At 50.8% G+C, this 14453-nt stretch overlaps 3 protein-coding genes across 3 annotated transcripts; all 3 read left to right on the top strand.

Annotated features, from left to right (window-relative positions):
* The first annotated feature begins 2287 nt into the window (after positions 1–2287).
* GLOTRDRAFT_63126 (uncharacterized protein) lies at positions 2288–3087 on the top strand. Its single transcript, XM_007869666.1, has 3 exons — positions 2288–2473; positions 2531–2668; positions 2728–3087. The coding sequence occupies exons 1-3, from the start codon at positions 2347–2349 to the stop codon at positions 3003–3005; spliced, it is 543 nt and encodes a 180-aa protein (XP_007867857.1). The 5' UTR covers positions 2288–2346; the 3' UTR covers positions 3006–3087.
* Positions 3088–4769: 1682 nt separating this feature from the next.
* Positions 4770–6436, top strand: GLOTRDRAFT_139737 (uncharacterized protein). Its single transcript, XM_007869665.1, has 10 exons — positions 4770–4889; positions 4996–5058; positions 5114–5211; positions 5272–5342; positions 5408–5415; positions 5479–5625; positions 5687–5702; positions 5758–5800; positions 5861–5907; positions 5981–6436. Exons 2-10 carry the CDS (start codon positions 5010–5012, stop codon positions 6270–6272), a joined length of 771 nt encoding a protein of 256 aa, XP_007867856.1. The 5' UTR covers positions 4770–4889; positions 4996–5009; the 3' UTR covers positions 6273–6436.
* A 5992-nt stretch (positions 6437–12428) lies between these two features.
* GLOTRDRAFT_130873 (uncharacterized protein) lies at positions 12429–13467 on the top strand (the record flags this gene model as incomplete). The annotated part of the gene is made up of 8 exons (XM_007869664.1): positions 12429–12470; positions 12525–12598; positions 12667–12674; positions 12733–12876; positions 12939–12954; positions 13012–13054; positions 13122–13130; positions 13177–13467. 8 exons carry the CDS (start codon positions 12429–12431, stop codon positions 13465–13467), a joined length of 627 nt encoding a protein of 208 aa, XP_007867855.1.
* Between the last annotated feature and the right edge of the window lie 986 nt (positions 13468–14453).

Below are 14453 nucleotides of genomic sequence, written 5' to 3'. Positions count from 1 at the left end.
CGTAGCCTGGGAGGGACAACTTCATGTGCTTGGTGCGCCCATAAACGACTATGGAAGACGACAAGCTACAGATGTGAACCATTATATTGGTGCATCCCGAGACGTTCACTGACACTGCTTTCGATAGTCGTGTTCATGGCTCCACCACTCTCCTGGCTATCGGTGAGCCACGATCTAGTTTGCTGTTTGGCCTCCAAGCTGAACACACCCTCCGCAGTTGTGTTACACTATGACCACCTCTTGACTTTCGGTTGCGAGGTCAACTACATTTGGAGTGCCAAATTCTCCTTGGCAAAATTTTTGTTTCTCGCCAATCGATATTTAGCTTTCCTAATAAACTCAGTGCTGATCAGCCTCATGTTTCGGGATTTGTCTACAGCCGTGAGTGCGCTCTCATCCCAGTCATAATAGCGAACGTTAACTGATGTCTGATATTCAGGGGTTAGCATTCTCCTGCATCCCGGTCGCGCATAGCCCCACTTAAAGAGGTTACAGCTGTAGATTCCTCTTCACGCTCCACCAAATCAGTATGATAGCAAGCCAAGTAATTGTATGCCGTAAGCCCTCTGCCGCCTGCCTGTCAAAGCTCTTACGCTCCGAGTGACCGCTCCAGTCGTTCTGATTCTGCGCACCCAAGCGCTGTATAGACAAAATCTGAAAGTACTGCTACTTATCTTTGGTATTGGGCTGCCGCTCTTGGGCATCATATGCGTGCGTCCCCCCAGTTCTCTCCCCCGGTGCAGCGCATCACTTTACTTACACCGCTTACAGTATGCGATGCTGCATCAAGTCCATATGATGGTCCTCCACCCTATCTGTATGTCCAGCATGCCACCCGGAACGTACGTCAAGTTCTACTTATTCTATGCGCTGACGCCTACCTTCCACTTGCAGTGGGGAACGTATGTAGTACCTCACTTCGTCAGAACGGACAGCAGATTGAGATCTAGGGAAATCAGGGCTTGCTCTTGCCTGGGAAGCACTAGTGGTATTCGACATATTGATATTCGGCCTCACTGTAAACAAAGCTTTTTCGCGGGGATACACCACTCGTAGATTGAAGGACTCCTCACGGATAATGTCCCTCATCCTGAACGATGGTGAGTGACCAAGTGAGACTAGATGGGATTATAACTTATTTCATATAGGCTCCATGTATTTCGCGTAAGCGTTTGGTTAGCGGCAAGGCACTCGGACGCTACATCGGTAACCCACGATCACTCTAGGCTGATGGCACTCGTTAATGTAGCAAACATCCTGACGTTCTATGTGCGTCATGAGACTCTCATGTTTTTCGCTATTCATGATCACTGATGACAGGATGGGCACGGTACGCCTATTGTAGTTTGCTTCGGTACGAACTCCTTGCTGTGTCTTGTCGCCGCGGAGTTCTCATCATAGAATAGCCTTTGTTAAAGGGAGACCTTTCCACATTCGCAAACATGTAAGTGTTATGTTATTGTATTCCTTGTGAGGCTGACCACGGATCATATGCTTCAACGGGACAGAATCTCAGTCACCTTAGTTTCCCGGCTCATGCTTAACTCGCATGAGTTCGCAAGGTCTCCGATTCACATCTTTGCAAGCAGTTGTATGGAAATAGACGGGGTGGACAGAGAGTACTAGAACTATGAAGTATCAATAAAAAATGCACAATGAACAGAGCACCAAGGAACAACTGTATTTACATGGACATACATATTATTGCAAGTATCATCCAATCACATGTGACATCCACAACAACATGAGCACGGGAAAGAGTCCACCCCACTCTGAGATCTGCAACCAAATCTATTCGCTGAACGCTCAAGCACCATCCAATGATGACGCGTAGACAAGCAGCGAAAAGGAGGGCAGAGATCCCCCGACGACACAAGCCGGCAGTGCAGTGGCAAGGTCATCGCGCCCCCGAGTTGCAAGCAGAGCTCGAAGGTCAAGGGCGGCAAAAATTAGATAACCAAAAATGAGGGCGGTGCCCTCATAATAGTGGTTAAACTATTAAGAACAGATACTACACTTGATCTAAGCCAAAAGGCCAGAGTGGTAAGGAATCGTAAACGCTGGACGCCAGACTATATATTTGAGAGGGTTGCGCACGGACCAGGTGCGCTGCTCGGGAAGTCGCGAGACGGATTTGGAGCTTCCTCGACGCTGCACGTGGCTATATGACGCGGATGGCGCTATGATGCAACTCTGACGGTGGCGGAGCGATGAAGGCGTTCTCCACCAGTACAGAGCCCGTATATATAGTCATGAAAGTAATGGATGGATCCTCACAAACGTTTCTCGTACCGATTCTGCAGACTCAGCACTTTGTACTTTTCTCCATTGTAAACGACCGCAACCATGTCCAACGAATCAGTCACCAGCCACCGCCACAACGACTACGTTGGCACCGACGCGAACTCAGCTCGCATCCCAGGTGCTGAGAAGGCCACCACCGGCCACTCTTACACGGCGGTCTTCCCTAAAGGTATGTATTGGCATCCTACAGTAAATTGTAGGACGACTTGAATAACACGGTTCAAAGAGACGCCAAGCGATCACCAACAGCAGTCGGCACCTCGTCGAGTTGAGGAGCACCTACCGCCTCCGACAGGCCGTGATCGCCCACCGGCGCACGACCAGGGTCCCAGTGCTGACCAGATTCGGGCGGTGCAGAATTCAGGTAAGCCTGCCGGTTTTCCTGGCGCAAAGCAGTGCTGTTTTGACGCTATATTCATTCAGAATTGCAAGCGAGGGCAGAGGGAGGTCTGGAGTCGCTAGCTCAGCCGCGGGTAGGCGACGTTGTGATCGACCGCGACCCATATGCAGAGCGGACAGCCGTCGGTGACACTCTTACCGGCGCGACGTCGCAGGATGTCCACAGCGGTCTTGGCCACCCCGGCGCTGGCATGAGCAGTAAGGAGATGCACCATGATGGTCAACAGAAGCGGAAGAGGCAGGAGCAGGGTACGGATCAGTTTGGCAATGGCCAGATTCCACGGGAGGAGCCCCCATATTAGACAGAAACCTGGGAAGTCAAAAACTGTAATATTATACTCATGGCGTAGGCCAATCCGCGTTAACGTTGTATTCTGCATCGTATTTTGTTGTTTCTCGCACCCGAACCACCGCGTACTCAGCATCATGACAGCATGCGAACGACAGAAAAGTCCGAGTACCCATGCGGACGTGCTGATGAATGAGATGCTACAATTGCGAATAAATATGGGCGATCCCTTGATGTTTGCAGTCGGCGGCGGGCGCTTGCCTAGGCTCACAAACCGTAACAGCCAAGAGAGAAGAGCACCATGCCATTTCCCAAGCTAAGGATCGTGGGTGAATGCCAGGAGCGCATCAAGGCGCTGCAGTCTATTCGCCTGGCAGAGCTTGCACGACGAAATATTCTACATAACGTGAGAGTCAGGGCAGTCGATCCGCACTAACTTGACTAAGTTGACTAACGAATGAGCGACATGTTACCGATGCCGACAAACTAACCAAGAATGCCGACGGGTCGCAGCACTCCAACGGGAGACAGGTACTTTCATGACAAAGTTAAGGCTCGACTCTGGAGCTCCTGAGAAAGTCTTCGCCAGCAAGTGTAGAACATTGCCTAGCACTGCAGTCGAAGGGCCTCTCAGATATCGGGCTAAGGATGCGCTGCGGCCGAGGCAGCGGAGATTGTCTTCACAGCGAATGTTTTGCTCGTGTGGATCTCGACGGGTTGGGCAGCGGCCCACATCCGGGAACCGAGGGTCAGAAAAAACGAAGGAGAAGATGCCAACTTCGCGGTCTCTCCTCGTGGGCGAAGTCGAAGATGCGGAGTGTCGAGCATGTGTAGACGGGATATCTTGAAGGGAATTGGATACTCTGGAAAAACCACCACATGATGGGAAACCTTGACCGATAGATGACCTCAAAGGCCGCTGAGCGCTGAAGAGCGACAGATACCATAGACTTTGTCGGGCGGGAAACGATTCCGAAAAAAAATAGAGTTTATAACCATTCAAGTCCCATCTGAGGGTGTCGTCCATGCAGGAACCCACACATGCAAACAAGGGCAAAGCGTCCGAAGAACGTTCTTCATTCCCCCTTTCGGCAAGGCCCTTATGCTCTGAAATAACGTGGCGCCAGTGCTATGGTTCGGGAATATGAGATCACGGAAGATAGGGCGAGCGGTGGGCCGTGGCTACTTTTGTCCTTCTTAACCTCGAACGTCTTCTGGGCGTCGACGTTCCCCAGCAGACTGCAGCGTGCACGACGACGGTGGCCTTGCCCGACCCCGAGGCGTTTAGACTTGGCACCGACGCCATCAATCCACTGGCAGCCAGTAACGTCCGCGGCGTTGATCACGCTAGTTCATTGAAAGCGTTAATCCCGCGGCGCGCTAGCCTGGTAGAACCTGTCTCTTATCTCGACATAAGCCCAGGGTCGATTCGGACTGCAGCGATCGCGCCAAGGTCGCTGCAAGTTGGCATGTCTCAGACGTCATGAGCGGTGAGTCGCCCTGGCTGAAGCTCTTGTGGTGTGAACAATGTTGATCTCTGAGCATCAAGTAGAGTCCGCAGACGAGGACATTGAATCCGTTGCTCGAGCTATGTAAGCCCTTCCGTTTCGCATTATGTTGCGCCGTAATCTGAATAATTGCCACTATAGATTAATTCAAAATTATGCTCACGTCTTTGCAGTCGGTACGGTTCTACGCCCGCTTTCCTCCGGCTAAGGCTAAGTTGTCATAGCCATCCTATTTTACGACCATATCATAACCCTGGTACCAGAAATGGTGTATATATGGCGAAGTAAAAGGATTGGGGTCAAGGCCTTGTTTCTTGCCAATCGCTATTACGCTCTGCTCGTCAATATTATTGCGACAGTCCTTGAATTCAAGGACTTCAGTTTAGAAGTAGGTTCTGCAGTATTTCACGCCTTCGATTACCTCTAAAGCTCTTACGCAGGGGTGAATGCCCTGACATAGCTGTATATTCGGCGTACTCACTCATGTTTTACGTAGCTGCAAGGCTGCGATGCAATTCCGTCAATTGTCCGTCCTTCTTACCGCGGTTATTGTTGCTGGTAAGCACGTCCCGCTCCAGGCCATGAGGGTGTATAAATGACTCCCCCGTTTCAGTACTTCTGGTCCTGCGTATTTACGCTCTCTACGGATGTAGCCGGCGGGTCCTGGTGGGTCTAGTTGTTGTCGGTATCACATTGGCGGGCATTAGCGTGGTACGTTATATCGCCGAGTATCTGTTTCCTCATTGTATTCACAGTCCTTCTCAACGACAGTGGCAAGTACTCTCAGGGCATAGCGATATCAGAAACTCGCCTGGGTGTCACATCGCTTATGATCGAGAATCGTAAGTCCCCTCAAATAATCATATCTAACGGTCGGAACCCATGCAAATTCTGCCACTCACTCTAGGGGCATCCGTGAGTGCATGGCTGGGTTGCTACCGTTTTTGGTTTCTAGTATGCCTATTTGTACATTTCCAGGCACCGCTACAGGGTGGGAAGCGTTACTGGTGATGGACACCCTAGTCTTCGCCCTGACTCTGAAAAAGACCCTGGGTGACCGCCCTCGTAATTCCCGGCTCACTCTCACGAGGACGAGCGACTTGGTAAACCTCATGCTACGAGACGGTGAGTGTGCCAGATATTGATTCTGATGGGTCACTCATAGGTCTATGATTGCTGTATGTAGGCACTATTTACTATAGGTTGGTAGCTTGATTATGCACCCAGCGTGCCGGAAGCTGACTTGCATTCTGATAGCGTCATGGTTCTGGCCACTGTTGCCAATATTCTGACATTCTACGTCAGTGCTTTGGCTGCTGATATAAACTCTTGCATGCTCAATATCTGGGTATCTGATTAGCTGTCTGCCCCTCTGATAAAGGGCGTCCTATCAACCTTCACCAGCAAGTAAGTGTTCGCCCACTGTCCCCGCCCAAGCTGTCCTGCTGTTCTCGACCTTCGTTGACATATTCATTTTCAGCATCTCTGTTACAATGCTCTCGCGCCTAATGCTTAACATCCACCAGAATGGCGACCTCAACTCATCCCGTACCACCCTCGAGGTATTCGGGGCGGCCTTCACGACCAACCTCGTGATCGACGGACACGGCACGGATTTGCGGCCCATGACATTCCGCTCCGGCGTGGCCGGAGAGACCTTGCGGGATAGAGACGAAGATCTGGAGGAGCAACTACCGCTGGAGGATCTCTCTGTCAGACGACGGCGCGATATCCAGACTGTCAATGAGTCTGACGAACGGACGTTTGATTAGACTAAGAGCAAGACTGCGCGGTGTGATCTCGATGGTTGCTTGATTATTTTTGAGTGTGAACGCTGTACTGATCGCTGCGACATTGTTTGTACTAAAATACCCGCGGGATGTGATACCATCTAATGTAGCATTAGCATCTTCGGCCTTGGTAGCGGACAGCTTCACTGGCTTCTCTAGTACATCTTCAATTAACGATCCGGTGATACTTGAGTACTGCGTGGTTCGCTGAGATTAATCTGGACAGCTGGTCCTCAGGCTGTGGCCTGTACGACCGTTCTGATTCGCGTGCACCAACTTGAGCTTGAACTAAGCCCAAGCCACACGTGCGCGGAGTTTGAACATCTGAAGCGCTTCTAAACTTTCGTTCGTAGGCCAGGCGGCCAGCTCGGTCTACTAAGACAAAAATTGGCTCTGACGATGACCTTCTGGACATCCCAAGTATGTATACAGACAAGACTGAGAAGGGTGACTCGGTCCCGTTCTTACTGAATTCGAGACTTGATTTCGGGACGTGAGGATTCGTCGCTCCTACGGTCCCGAGTCCCGACCTGTGCCGTTCACGAAGGTCATCTGTTCACAGTACGAATCGGCGATCCGAAGTCCCACATGTTCGGTGTTAGGCTGTGAAGAAGGTTGAAACTCCCGTCCAGTTGTTACTCGGACGGAGATGGCAACTCGTCGCACAGGGCATCGATCTTCTTACAAGCAATATGGGATCACGGTTGGCAACCAGGGTATGCTCGGATTGCCAATCTGCCAATCTCTTCGGAATCTTAACTGCTTCCATTCTGCGCTATTAACGAAGGTGGTGGTGTTCTGCATTGCATCCCGCATTATCCGAACTGGGGTGGATTCCAAACCGTCTCACATCGGGCAACGCAAGTGCTTTTAACGTTAGCCTCACCTCGTCCTAGCGAGTCTTCCTCACAGGACTGCTTGCTCCCTATCGGTGACATGTCCTATCCTGCCGCCCTCGATGGACAACTTACAGCACAAGATCAACGAGCAATGTCAGCCCTGTCTCCGCTGGCGTAAGATACTCCTTGTCAATGACCTGTCATCGTTCAGATTTATACAAGATTGCATTCATCTGCTGTCAGCAAGTTGAGCCTAGTCCCCTCTGGTTACAAGGCTATTGTGTCTGACTCGTCTCACAGCGATCTTGTACTACGACCATCTAATCACCATAGCCGACGAGATTTCGTTCGTATGGTCCAGTCGGAGCCTCGGCGCAAAAGCGCTTTTCCTCGTCAACCGTTACTTCACTTTCATGGTCAACGCCATAGTCACCTACTTTAGCTTTCACGATGTCTCGCCGTCCGTGAGTATATTTTCACGTGAATGGGGCCATCCTCGCTGATGCAACGGCGTGTTAGAGGTCTGTCAGCTGTCGTCGTACGGTCGAAATCTGACGCTCAAGGATAGCGAAGCTGCCAGGCGTATACAATTTTTCGGCAGCTCGCCCTTATAGCGAGCACAGGCTTCGTATCATGTGAGACGAAGTTCCATCTATGCGGAATAAATATTCCTAACCGTTCCACAGTCCTTCTTATGCTGCGTATATATGCTCTCTGCCACTGCAACCGCCAGGTGCTTTTCGCGCTCATCGGAACGGGAATTGCGCTGTCAAGTATCATTTGTGTAAGTCTCCAGGAAATCCAGAGCTTCATATTTTTTAGTCGCGAATTATGAAAGTGGGCTTTAATCACGTCCAGGAGTAGCATCTCCACCACTTTCCCTGGATGCCATATTGCAGACTCTGCCTACACGTGCGTGATTCACCGTGCCTCGCTGGAACCACAGCTAATGCTACCCTTGCATTGGATAGAGGAATAAGTGAGTAACTTCTGCTTCAGGGAGTTGGGTAGAAACATACCCCTCGCAGGAACCGCCGCGGCTTGGGAAGTCCTGCTTGCACTGGACGTGCTGGTCTTCGCCTGTACTATATACAAGGCGTACACGTCTGGAAGCGCATCTAGATCCTCTCGCTTCCGTAATGGGTTGTTAAGGCTAATCCTGCGCGATGGTATGTCACCGTTGGAGTTATGCAAATTTCCGTCTCTCACGTCGTGGACGATTCTCCAGGTGCAACGTATTTCATGTGTGTCTGCCTCGTTCCGTGGCTGTACCTGTTACGTCGCTAATACTGATGTTAGTATCATGGCGCTTGCCAATCTTGGCAACATTTTAACATTCTATGTAAGCCGCATGCCGCATATACACTCCCGGTGAGACTCAGTTCACTTTCACTTTCACAGTTAGCTAGAGTAGGTTCGGTAACGGCGCGCGCAGAGCCCGAACTGAAACCTTCTCTATAGCCGTTACTCAAAGGCACCTTATCGACCTTTGCCAGCAAGTAGGGTCTGTCACTCCCTAATACATACTAGATGCTGACCTTGAACCACAGCATTTCTGTGACGCTGATGTCCCGACTGATGCTAAACCTGTATGAGCGAGCTCAAGATTCCTTCGTCGGGGAAAGTATCGAACTGTCCGACACCTCAGGATCGCTGCCCGCCTTTTCCTCGCATTTCGGCCAGCAAACTCAATTACTTCCGAACACGTCCCACGACTAGATAATGGGCTTTTCGACGGTGCTGCGCCAGCGGCGCTGCGATTAAACGGTGTCTTCGAAAAGGTGCTGATACTACGCACGATCAGCGCTCATCTTGCGATCGTGTTGGCATCATCGAGGAACGGACACACCAAGATCCTGCGCGCTCAGGGACGGGAGATGCTGTCAATCCGAGGCAGAAGCCGATGGCGTGACCTTGCATATACGTCTATAAACACCGGCAAGGTTCGTGTGACATCTCGTCGCAGTGAGAATGATGATCTAGGCTTACTCTGCACAAGCGAATCACCTCAGTCGAAGCACTGCTTTGGCACGCAATCCCTGCAAAGTTTCTACATATGACGAATTTTATTCGGGATATAGCGAAGCTACATTTCTGGAGCAGCGAGACGACGGTGTATAGCATAAAACCCAGAATAGCGCCTGTGCGAAAGGGCTTTGGGCGCCAATCTGCCCCTTGTGCCTTTATCCTCGCAGTTGGACGCACCTCGTACACGGGAATCGACCAATCGTCAGAGCCCTCATAGAGAAGCTGACAACCTTCAATGATATTATGATAGTAACTCCTCTGTCCCGATGCGTCCGCTGAAACGCAGCTCCTCCAACTTATATACGCATTCTCGCCCGACTTCCCCACTTTTGCACGCTTCTCTTCGCATGGATGACCCGGTATCTGCTGAGCGAGACTTGTGAGTCCTCTCTCCTGCGTGATTACGATGACATTCTGTGTTAACATCTCTGTAGGCTTCTTCGGAATTATCTACATCTAGCTTCCATCAGTCAGTCCTAGCATGCACCGGCGTTCTATCCTTTGCTGACTGCGATCCGTGGTGCAGCATTCCTGTATTATGATCATTTCCTTACGATCATTCCGGAGATTCGCTTTGTATGGGCACATATTCGCACATATGGCTCTGTAGTCTTCGTTTTGAACCGTTACCTTGCGTTCGGCGGAAACATAGCGGTAACGGTCTACAGTTTCATCAATCTATCGGAAAGGGTAAGTAACTCACATCCATGAGCCTGGAATTATTGACGATTGATTTCTCTTGGAAGAGGTCAGATCAGATGTGCAGGATGACATGGGGGTGACCGTGCTGACCTGGAATCTGCGCAGCTGCAAGCACGAAGCATTGTTCCGACAAGTGCTTCTCGTCGTGAACGCCATACTTTCTGGAGGTATGCGTACTCTTCACTCAACAGCTTGCCGGTTTTGATGAGCCGTCATTGGACTAATTACAGCTATTCTTACCACACGCACCTACGCGTTGTGGAACCGTAGTCGCCGTATTCTGTGCATCATGCTCGGGTTCGCCGCAGTTCTCGTTGCAGTGTCATGCGTGAGTTCTATCCAGGAAGATATAGTCGATTATCAATAACGAAGGCCTCAATAGTGGGCGATGCTGGGCGGAATGACGTCTGCTGCCTCCGAAAAGACTGGGTGTCATATCGATGTCTCATTGAATGCGTCAGTAACAGCCACCCAACTATTTCCGAGTATGTGTAACATATGAATGTACGCGATTTATACAGCGGTATCCGTAAGAAACCCCGTTCTTCTGTGCTTATCGACCTTGACCCATTAACCCATGTAGACGAAGCGACGGCATGGGAAGCGCTCCTTATCTACGACGTCCTCATTTTCGCTCTGACCGTCTTCCGGACCTATCGCACCCTGGACATGCGTCTACACAAATCCGCCGCGGGAGTAAACATAGTTTATATACTGTTAAGAGACGGTGAGCGCAATATGATCTGAAAGCGTAGGAATATCAACGGTTAATGCGGTTTGTGCATGCAGGAGCGATGTACTTCACGTACGTTTGTCCTCGCATAATGCGTCAATCACGAAGCAGGTTGAGCTTCGAGCAGAATAATGGCTATCGCCACCCTTGCCAATATTCTTACATTTTATGTACGTGTGCTTGTCCTCACCTGGCGCGATTGTTCCATCTGACAAGAGCCGTCATAATAAGCTAGCAGATGTGGGTCACGGTGTTGTATGCGTTGCTCCTTGTCATTGATGGCTCGCAGAATTCACTCAGAGGCGTCCTCTCCACGTTCGCGAGCAGCATCTCCGTTGTCATGGTATCTCGTCTCATGTTGAACCTTCACCATGAGGCAGATCCATGGGGATCGCTCAGTAGGAGCTTCGAAGCCCCTCGCACGCCCGGGACGACAGAAAGTATCGGAATATTCACGTCGCAGATTGCAGGTCTAGGACCGCGCTTGGAACCTCAGGGCAGAGGTCAAGACGTCGAACTGGGAGATATTGCAGAGGTCAGGAGAGTCATTGCTGTGTAGGATAATGCGCAAATATAAGGATTGAGGTTGGTGGCGTCGTTTGAGTATAAAAAGTATCTGTACGCGATTCGCGACTAATGAAGATAGTGACATGTGGCGTCAATGGCGCATTCAAACAGGCCCTGGACAATAGAGGTAGGTGCCTTTCTCGAAGTAAACCTACTGGAGGTTACTATCATTAGCATGGAACGCAGACATTGCGACCTAAGATGTGAGATATCATCCGGAGAACTCTGGCTATATCCGCCGGAAGTTCGGACAGCCTTGGTCGTTGCAAAACGAGCTCAATCCACATACGTGTGTAATCAGTCCCAAGGTGTGTAAGATATCTATACTCACGGTCTACATTTGATCTAGTAGATTGACGCGCCTCGGTAACATGGACGTGATTTGCCCCTACTGTTCTGAATGGTATGAAGCCTCATACCCTGGGAATAGCGCGGGTTAGCTGCGTTTGTGGTGATATCAGATTGCTATACGACTTGAAGCTTGATGGCCGGCATAGTGCCCGTCACGATGGCAGTCGGTAGAACATTTCCTCCGACTCGGATTCTAGGGATTGGGGGCGCCCCTCCAGACATAAATATACGAGAACATCTGTGGCGAATAGCCCACCTTAGATATGAACAACCCTGCATCTGCTGAAAGGGACTTGTGAGTTGCGAGCTCCGATTGTACTGTTACCCAGCTGATTCCTATTAATATGCAGACTCCTCCGCGACTATCTCCATCTTGCCTCCATTAGTCAGTTCGGCCCAACCCTCCCTTTACCTAGTACACCTTGCTAACTCGTTTTCTCCCCTGTACGATAGCCTTCCTTTATTACGATCATCTCGTTACGTTCATTCCTGAAATCCGTTATGTATGGACACATAAATGGAGTTACGGCTCTGTGACATTCCTTCTGAATCGCTACCTTGCATTCGGTGGAAATATAGCGGTCACGATATATAGCTTCAGGAATGTCTCCCCAAGAGTGAGTCACCTTCCTGCATTGACGATTTCTCCATTTATTCACATTTGGTTCTCACGGAAGAGGTGAGGTCACAGATCACAGATGCAGGATGACGGACGCGAGTCCCCTGACTTGAGACGTCGATAGCTGCAAGCACGAAGCATTATTTCGCCAAGGGCTTCTAATGGTCAACACCATACTATCTGGAGGTGAGCACACATTCCACTCATCGTTTTAGGGAATGCAACGGTTTCGACGCCTTCCAGCAATTCTGATTGTCCGCACATTTGCATTGTGGAATTGCGATCGCCGTATTTTAGGCATGTTGATAGCCCTTGCTACGGTGCTGGCGGCGGTCTCGTGCGTGAGTTGGATTCTAGTCCAGGACTTGGAGCTCAGAGAATGAAGATCTGAATAGTGGGCAATACTGGGCGGAACGACGTCAGCTGCCTCGAAAGAGTCGGGGTGCCATATTGATACATCTCTCGACGCGTCAGTGACAGTTGCGAGTCCCTTCAAACCGAACAACATATACTAACCGTTGCATCGATTCCACCCAGTGGCATCCGTAAGTAATCCTCATGCTTTAGTTTACTGCACCGTAGCTTACCGGCTCCACAATGCAGACCAAGCGACAGCATGGGAAGCACTGTTCATCTACGACGTCTTCGTTTTCGTCCTGACCGTGCTCCGGACGTGGCGTGCGCCGAGCATGCATCTACGGAGCTTGACCGGAAGAGTCAGTTTGGTTCGTGTCCTGCTGAGAGACGGTGAGTGTAACTACACATTTTTGGATACAAGTACGGAGAGATGATTGCATCCTTTCCTCCAGGGGCAATATATTTTACGTGCGTTCTGCGGATCCATGGTGAAGCAATTGGGGAATCAGGTTGACCTCTGAGCAGAGTAATGGCCGCCGCCAACCTTGCTAATATCCTGACGTTCTACGTATGTTCTGACCCCTTCACCCGCCGCTGCTCTTTCGTCTCACATGAATTCCCATTGCTATGGTCAGCTAGCAGACGTGCGTCTGCCTCACGAAAGCCACTGCTCTCACTGACAGCCCGTAGGATGCGCTCAGGGGCGTGCTCTCCACGTTCGCGAGCAGCATATCAGTGGTTATGGCATCGCGCCTGATGCTGAATTTATACCAAGCGGCCGAGCCGCCAGAGTCGAACAGTCGTGACATCTCCTGGGCACCGCCCTCAACAGGAACGATGTCCATCAGTATACGGCTTGTCTCACCGCGCACACCACGACTTGGACCGAGGTTAGAGTCTCAACGCGGAATAGAGGACGTTGAGCTACGGGACATTGGAGAAGTAAGGAGGGACCCGGAATGTGCTGTTGATAGAAGATAATCGTAGCGAGAGGTCTGGTGGTTTCAATTGAGTGCACCCAAATCTTTGCTATTTTACGAGCTTCGCGCTATTTCACTTTATACATATCTCCGGCAGGAAGGGACTAGTATATTTGAGAAGGCGGGAAGGCTTGAATAAATCAACTCAACTTCGTCACGGTCCCCGAAACTCTGGAAAGCGAGTTGGTGAAGCGAGCAATCATCAGGGCCATTAATATTGTGGCTGGAGCCGCGACAAACATGAGCAAATTCCAGCAATGTGGCTGAGGCGCTCACAGAGCCAGTGGCGGTTTATCGCTCAAGCTCCTTTATACAAATGCGCTGCCGCATTGATTGATGCATTGTGAATGACTTAAGGGGAGTCAGAGGATTACCTTGAGCAAGACCAGTGGTGCCACAGGCTTATCGTTGGGGAGTGTGGTATCTCAAGAATCGGTGCACCTACCATCCTCACTGCTTACCCTCCGGTACTGTACGCATTCGGGGGACAAACACACCTTCCAAATACAAGCAGCTATATCGTGTATCCCATGTGCATGGCATCCGATGAATGGTGTCATGCTGGCTTGCACTAGATGTCCCACCAGCTTCGCTGTTCTGCACCGAAGTTGATTTACCCGTCCAGGGATACTGGTAAGGCATGAAGTTGCCCTCCACGGACTAGAAGTTGAGCTACAATAATCAACAATCCACAATCGACAGGCATGGGAGGTGGCTTACAGCTCGGTTCGTGCCGAGCGCCGCTTCTCGAGCACGCGCTTCGGTTTGCTTTCCCCAGAAGCGTTGCCGACGCTAAGGCTGCGTTCGGATGCATGGCCGCGTCGCGGCCAACGACGCCAAAACAGTCTTTCAGCCAATCGCCTCTCACTAAAAGCACTGCCACGCGGCCGAGCTGGCTGTGGCGCCTTGAGAGCGCCGCGACGCGGCCGTGCAACCGAACGGAGCCTAAGTATAACAACAGCCGTGTACAAAACCCTCCTGTCTTTC

Source organism: Gloeophyllum trabeum, assembly GCF_000344685.1.
Source record: "Gloeophyllum trabeum ATCC 11539 unplaced genomic scaffold GLOTRscaffold_00010, whole genome shotgun sequence".
NCBI lineage: Eukaryota > Fungi > Basidiomycota > Agaricomycetes > Gloeophyllales > Gloeophyllaceae > Gloeophyllum > Gloeophyllum trabeum.
Note: the sequence above shows the minus strand (reverse complement) of the source record. Positions and strands in the feature narration are given on the sequence as shown.

Bases quoted from the DNA above. Each gene is read 5' to 3' on its own strand.
- GLOTRDRAFT_139737 (XM_007869665.1), top strand. From the start codon at position 5,010: ATGCAATTCCGTCAATTGTCCGTCCTTCTTACCGCGGTTATTGTTGCT. The intron at 5,059-5,113 runs GTAAGCACGTCC...CCCCCGTTTCAG, and splicing joins TACCGCGGTTATTGTTGCTG to TACTTCTGGTCCTGCGTATT. The intron at 5,908-5,980 runs GTAAGTGTTCGC...ATTCATTTTCAG, and splicing joins CTATCAACCTTCACCAGCAA to CATCTCTGTTACAATGCTCT.
- GLOTRDRAFT_63126 (XM_007869666.1), top strand. From the start codon at position 2,347: ATGTCCAACGAATCAGTCACCAGCCACCGCCACAACGACTACGTTGGC. The intron at 2,474-2,530 runs GTATGTATTGGC...CACGGTTCAAAG, and splicing joins CACGGCGGTCTTCCCTAAAG to AGACGCCAAGCGATCACCAA. The intron at 2,669-2,727 runs GTAAGCCTGCCG...ATATTCATTCAG, and splicing joins TCGGGCGGTGCAGAATTCAG to AATTGCAAGCGAGGGCAGAG.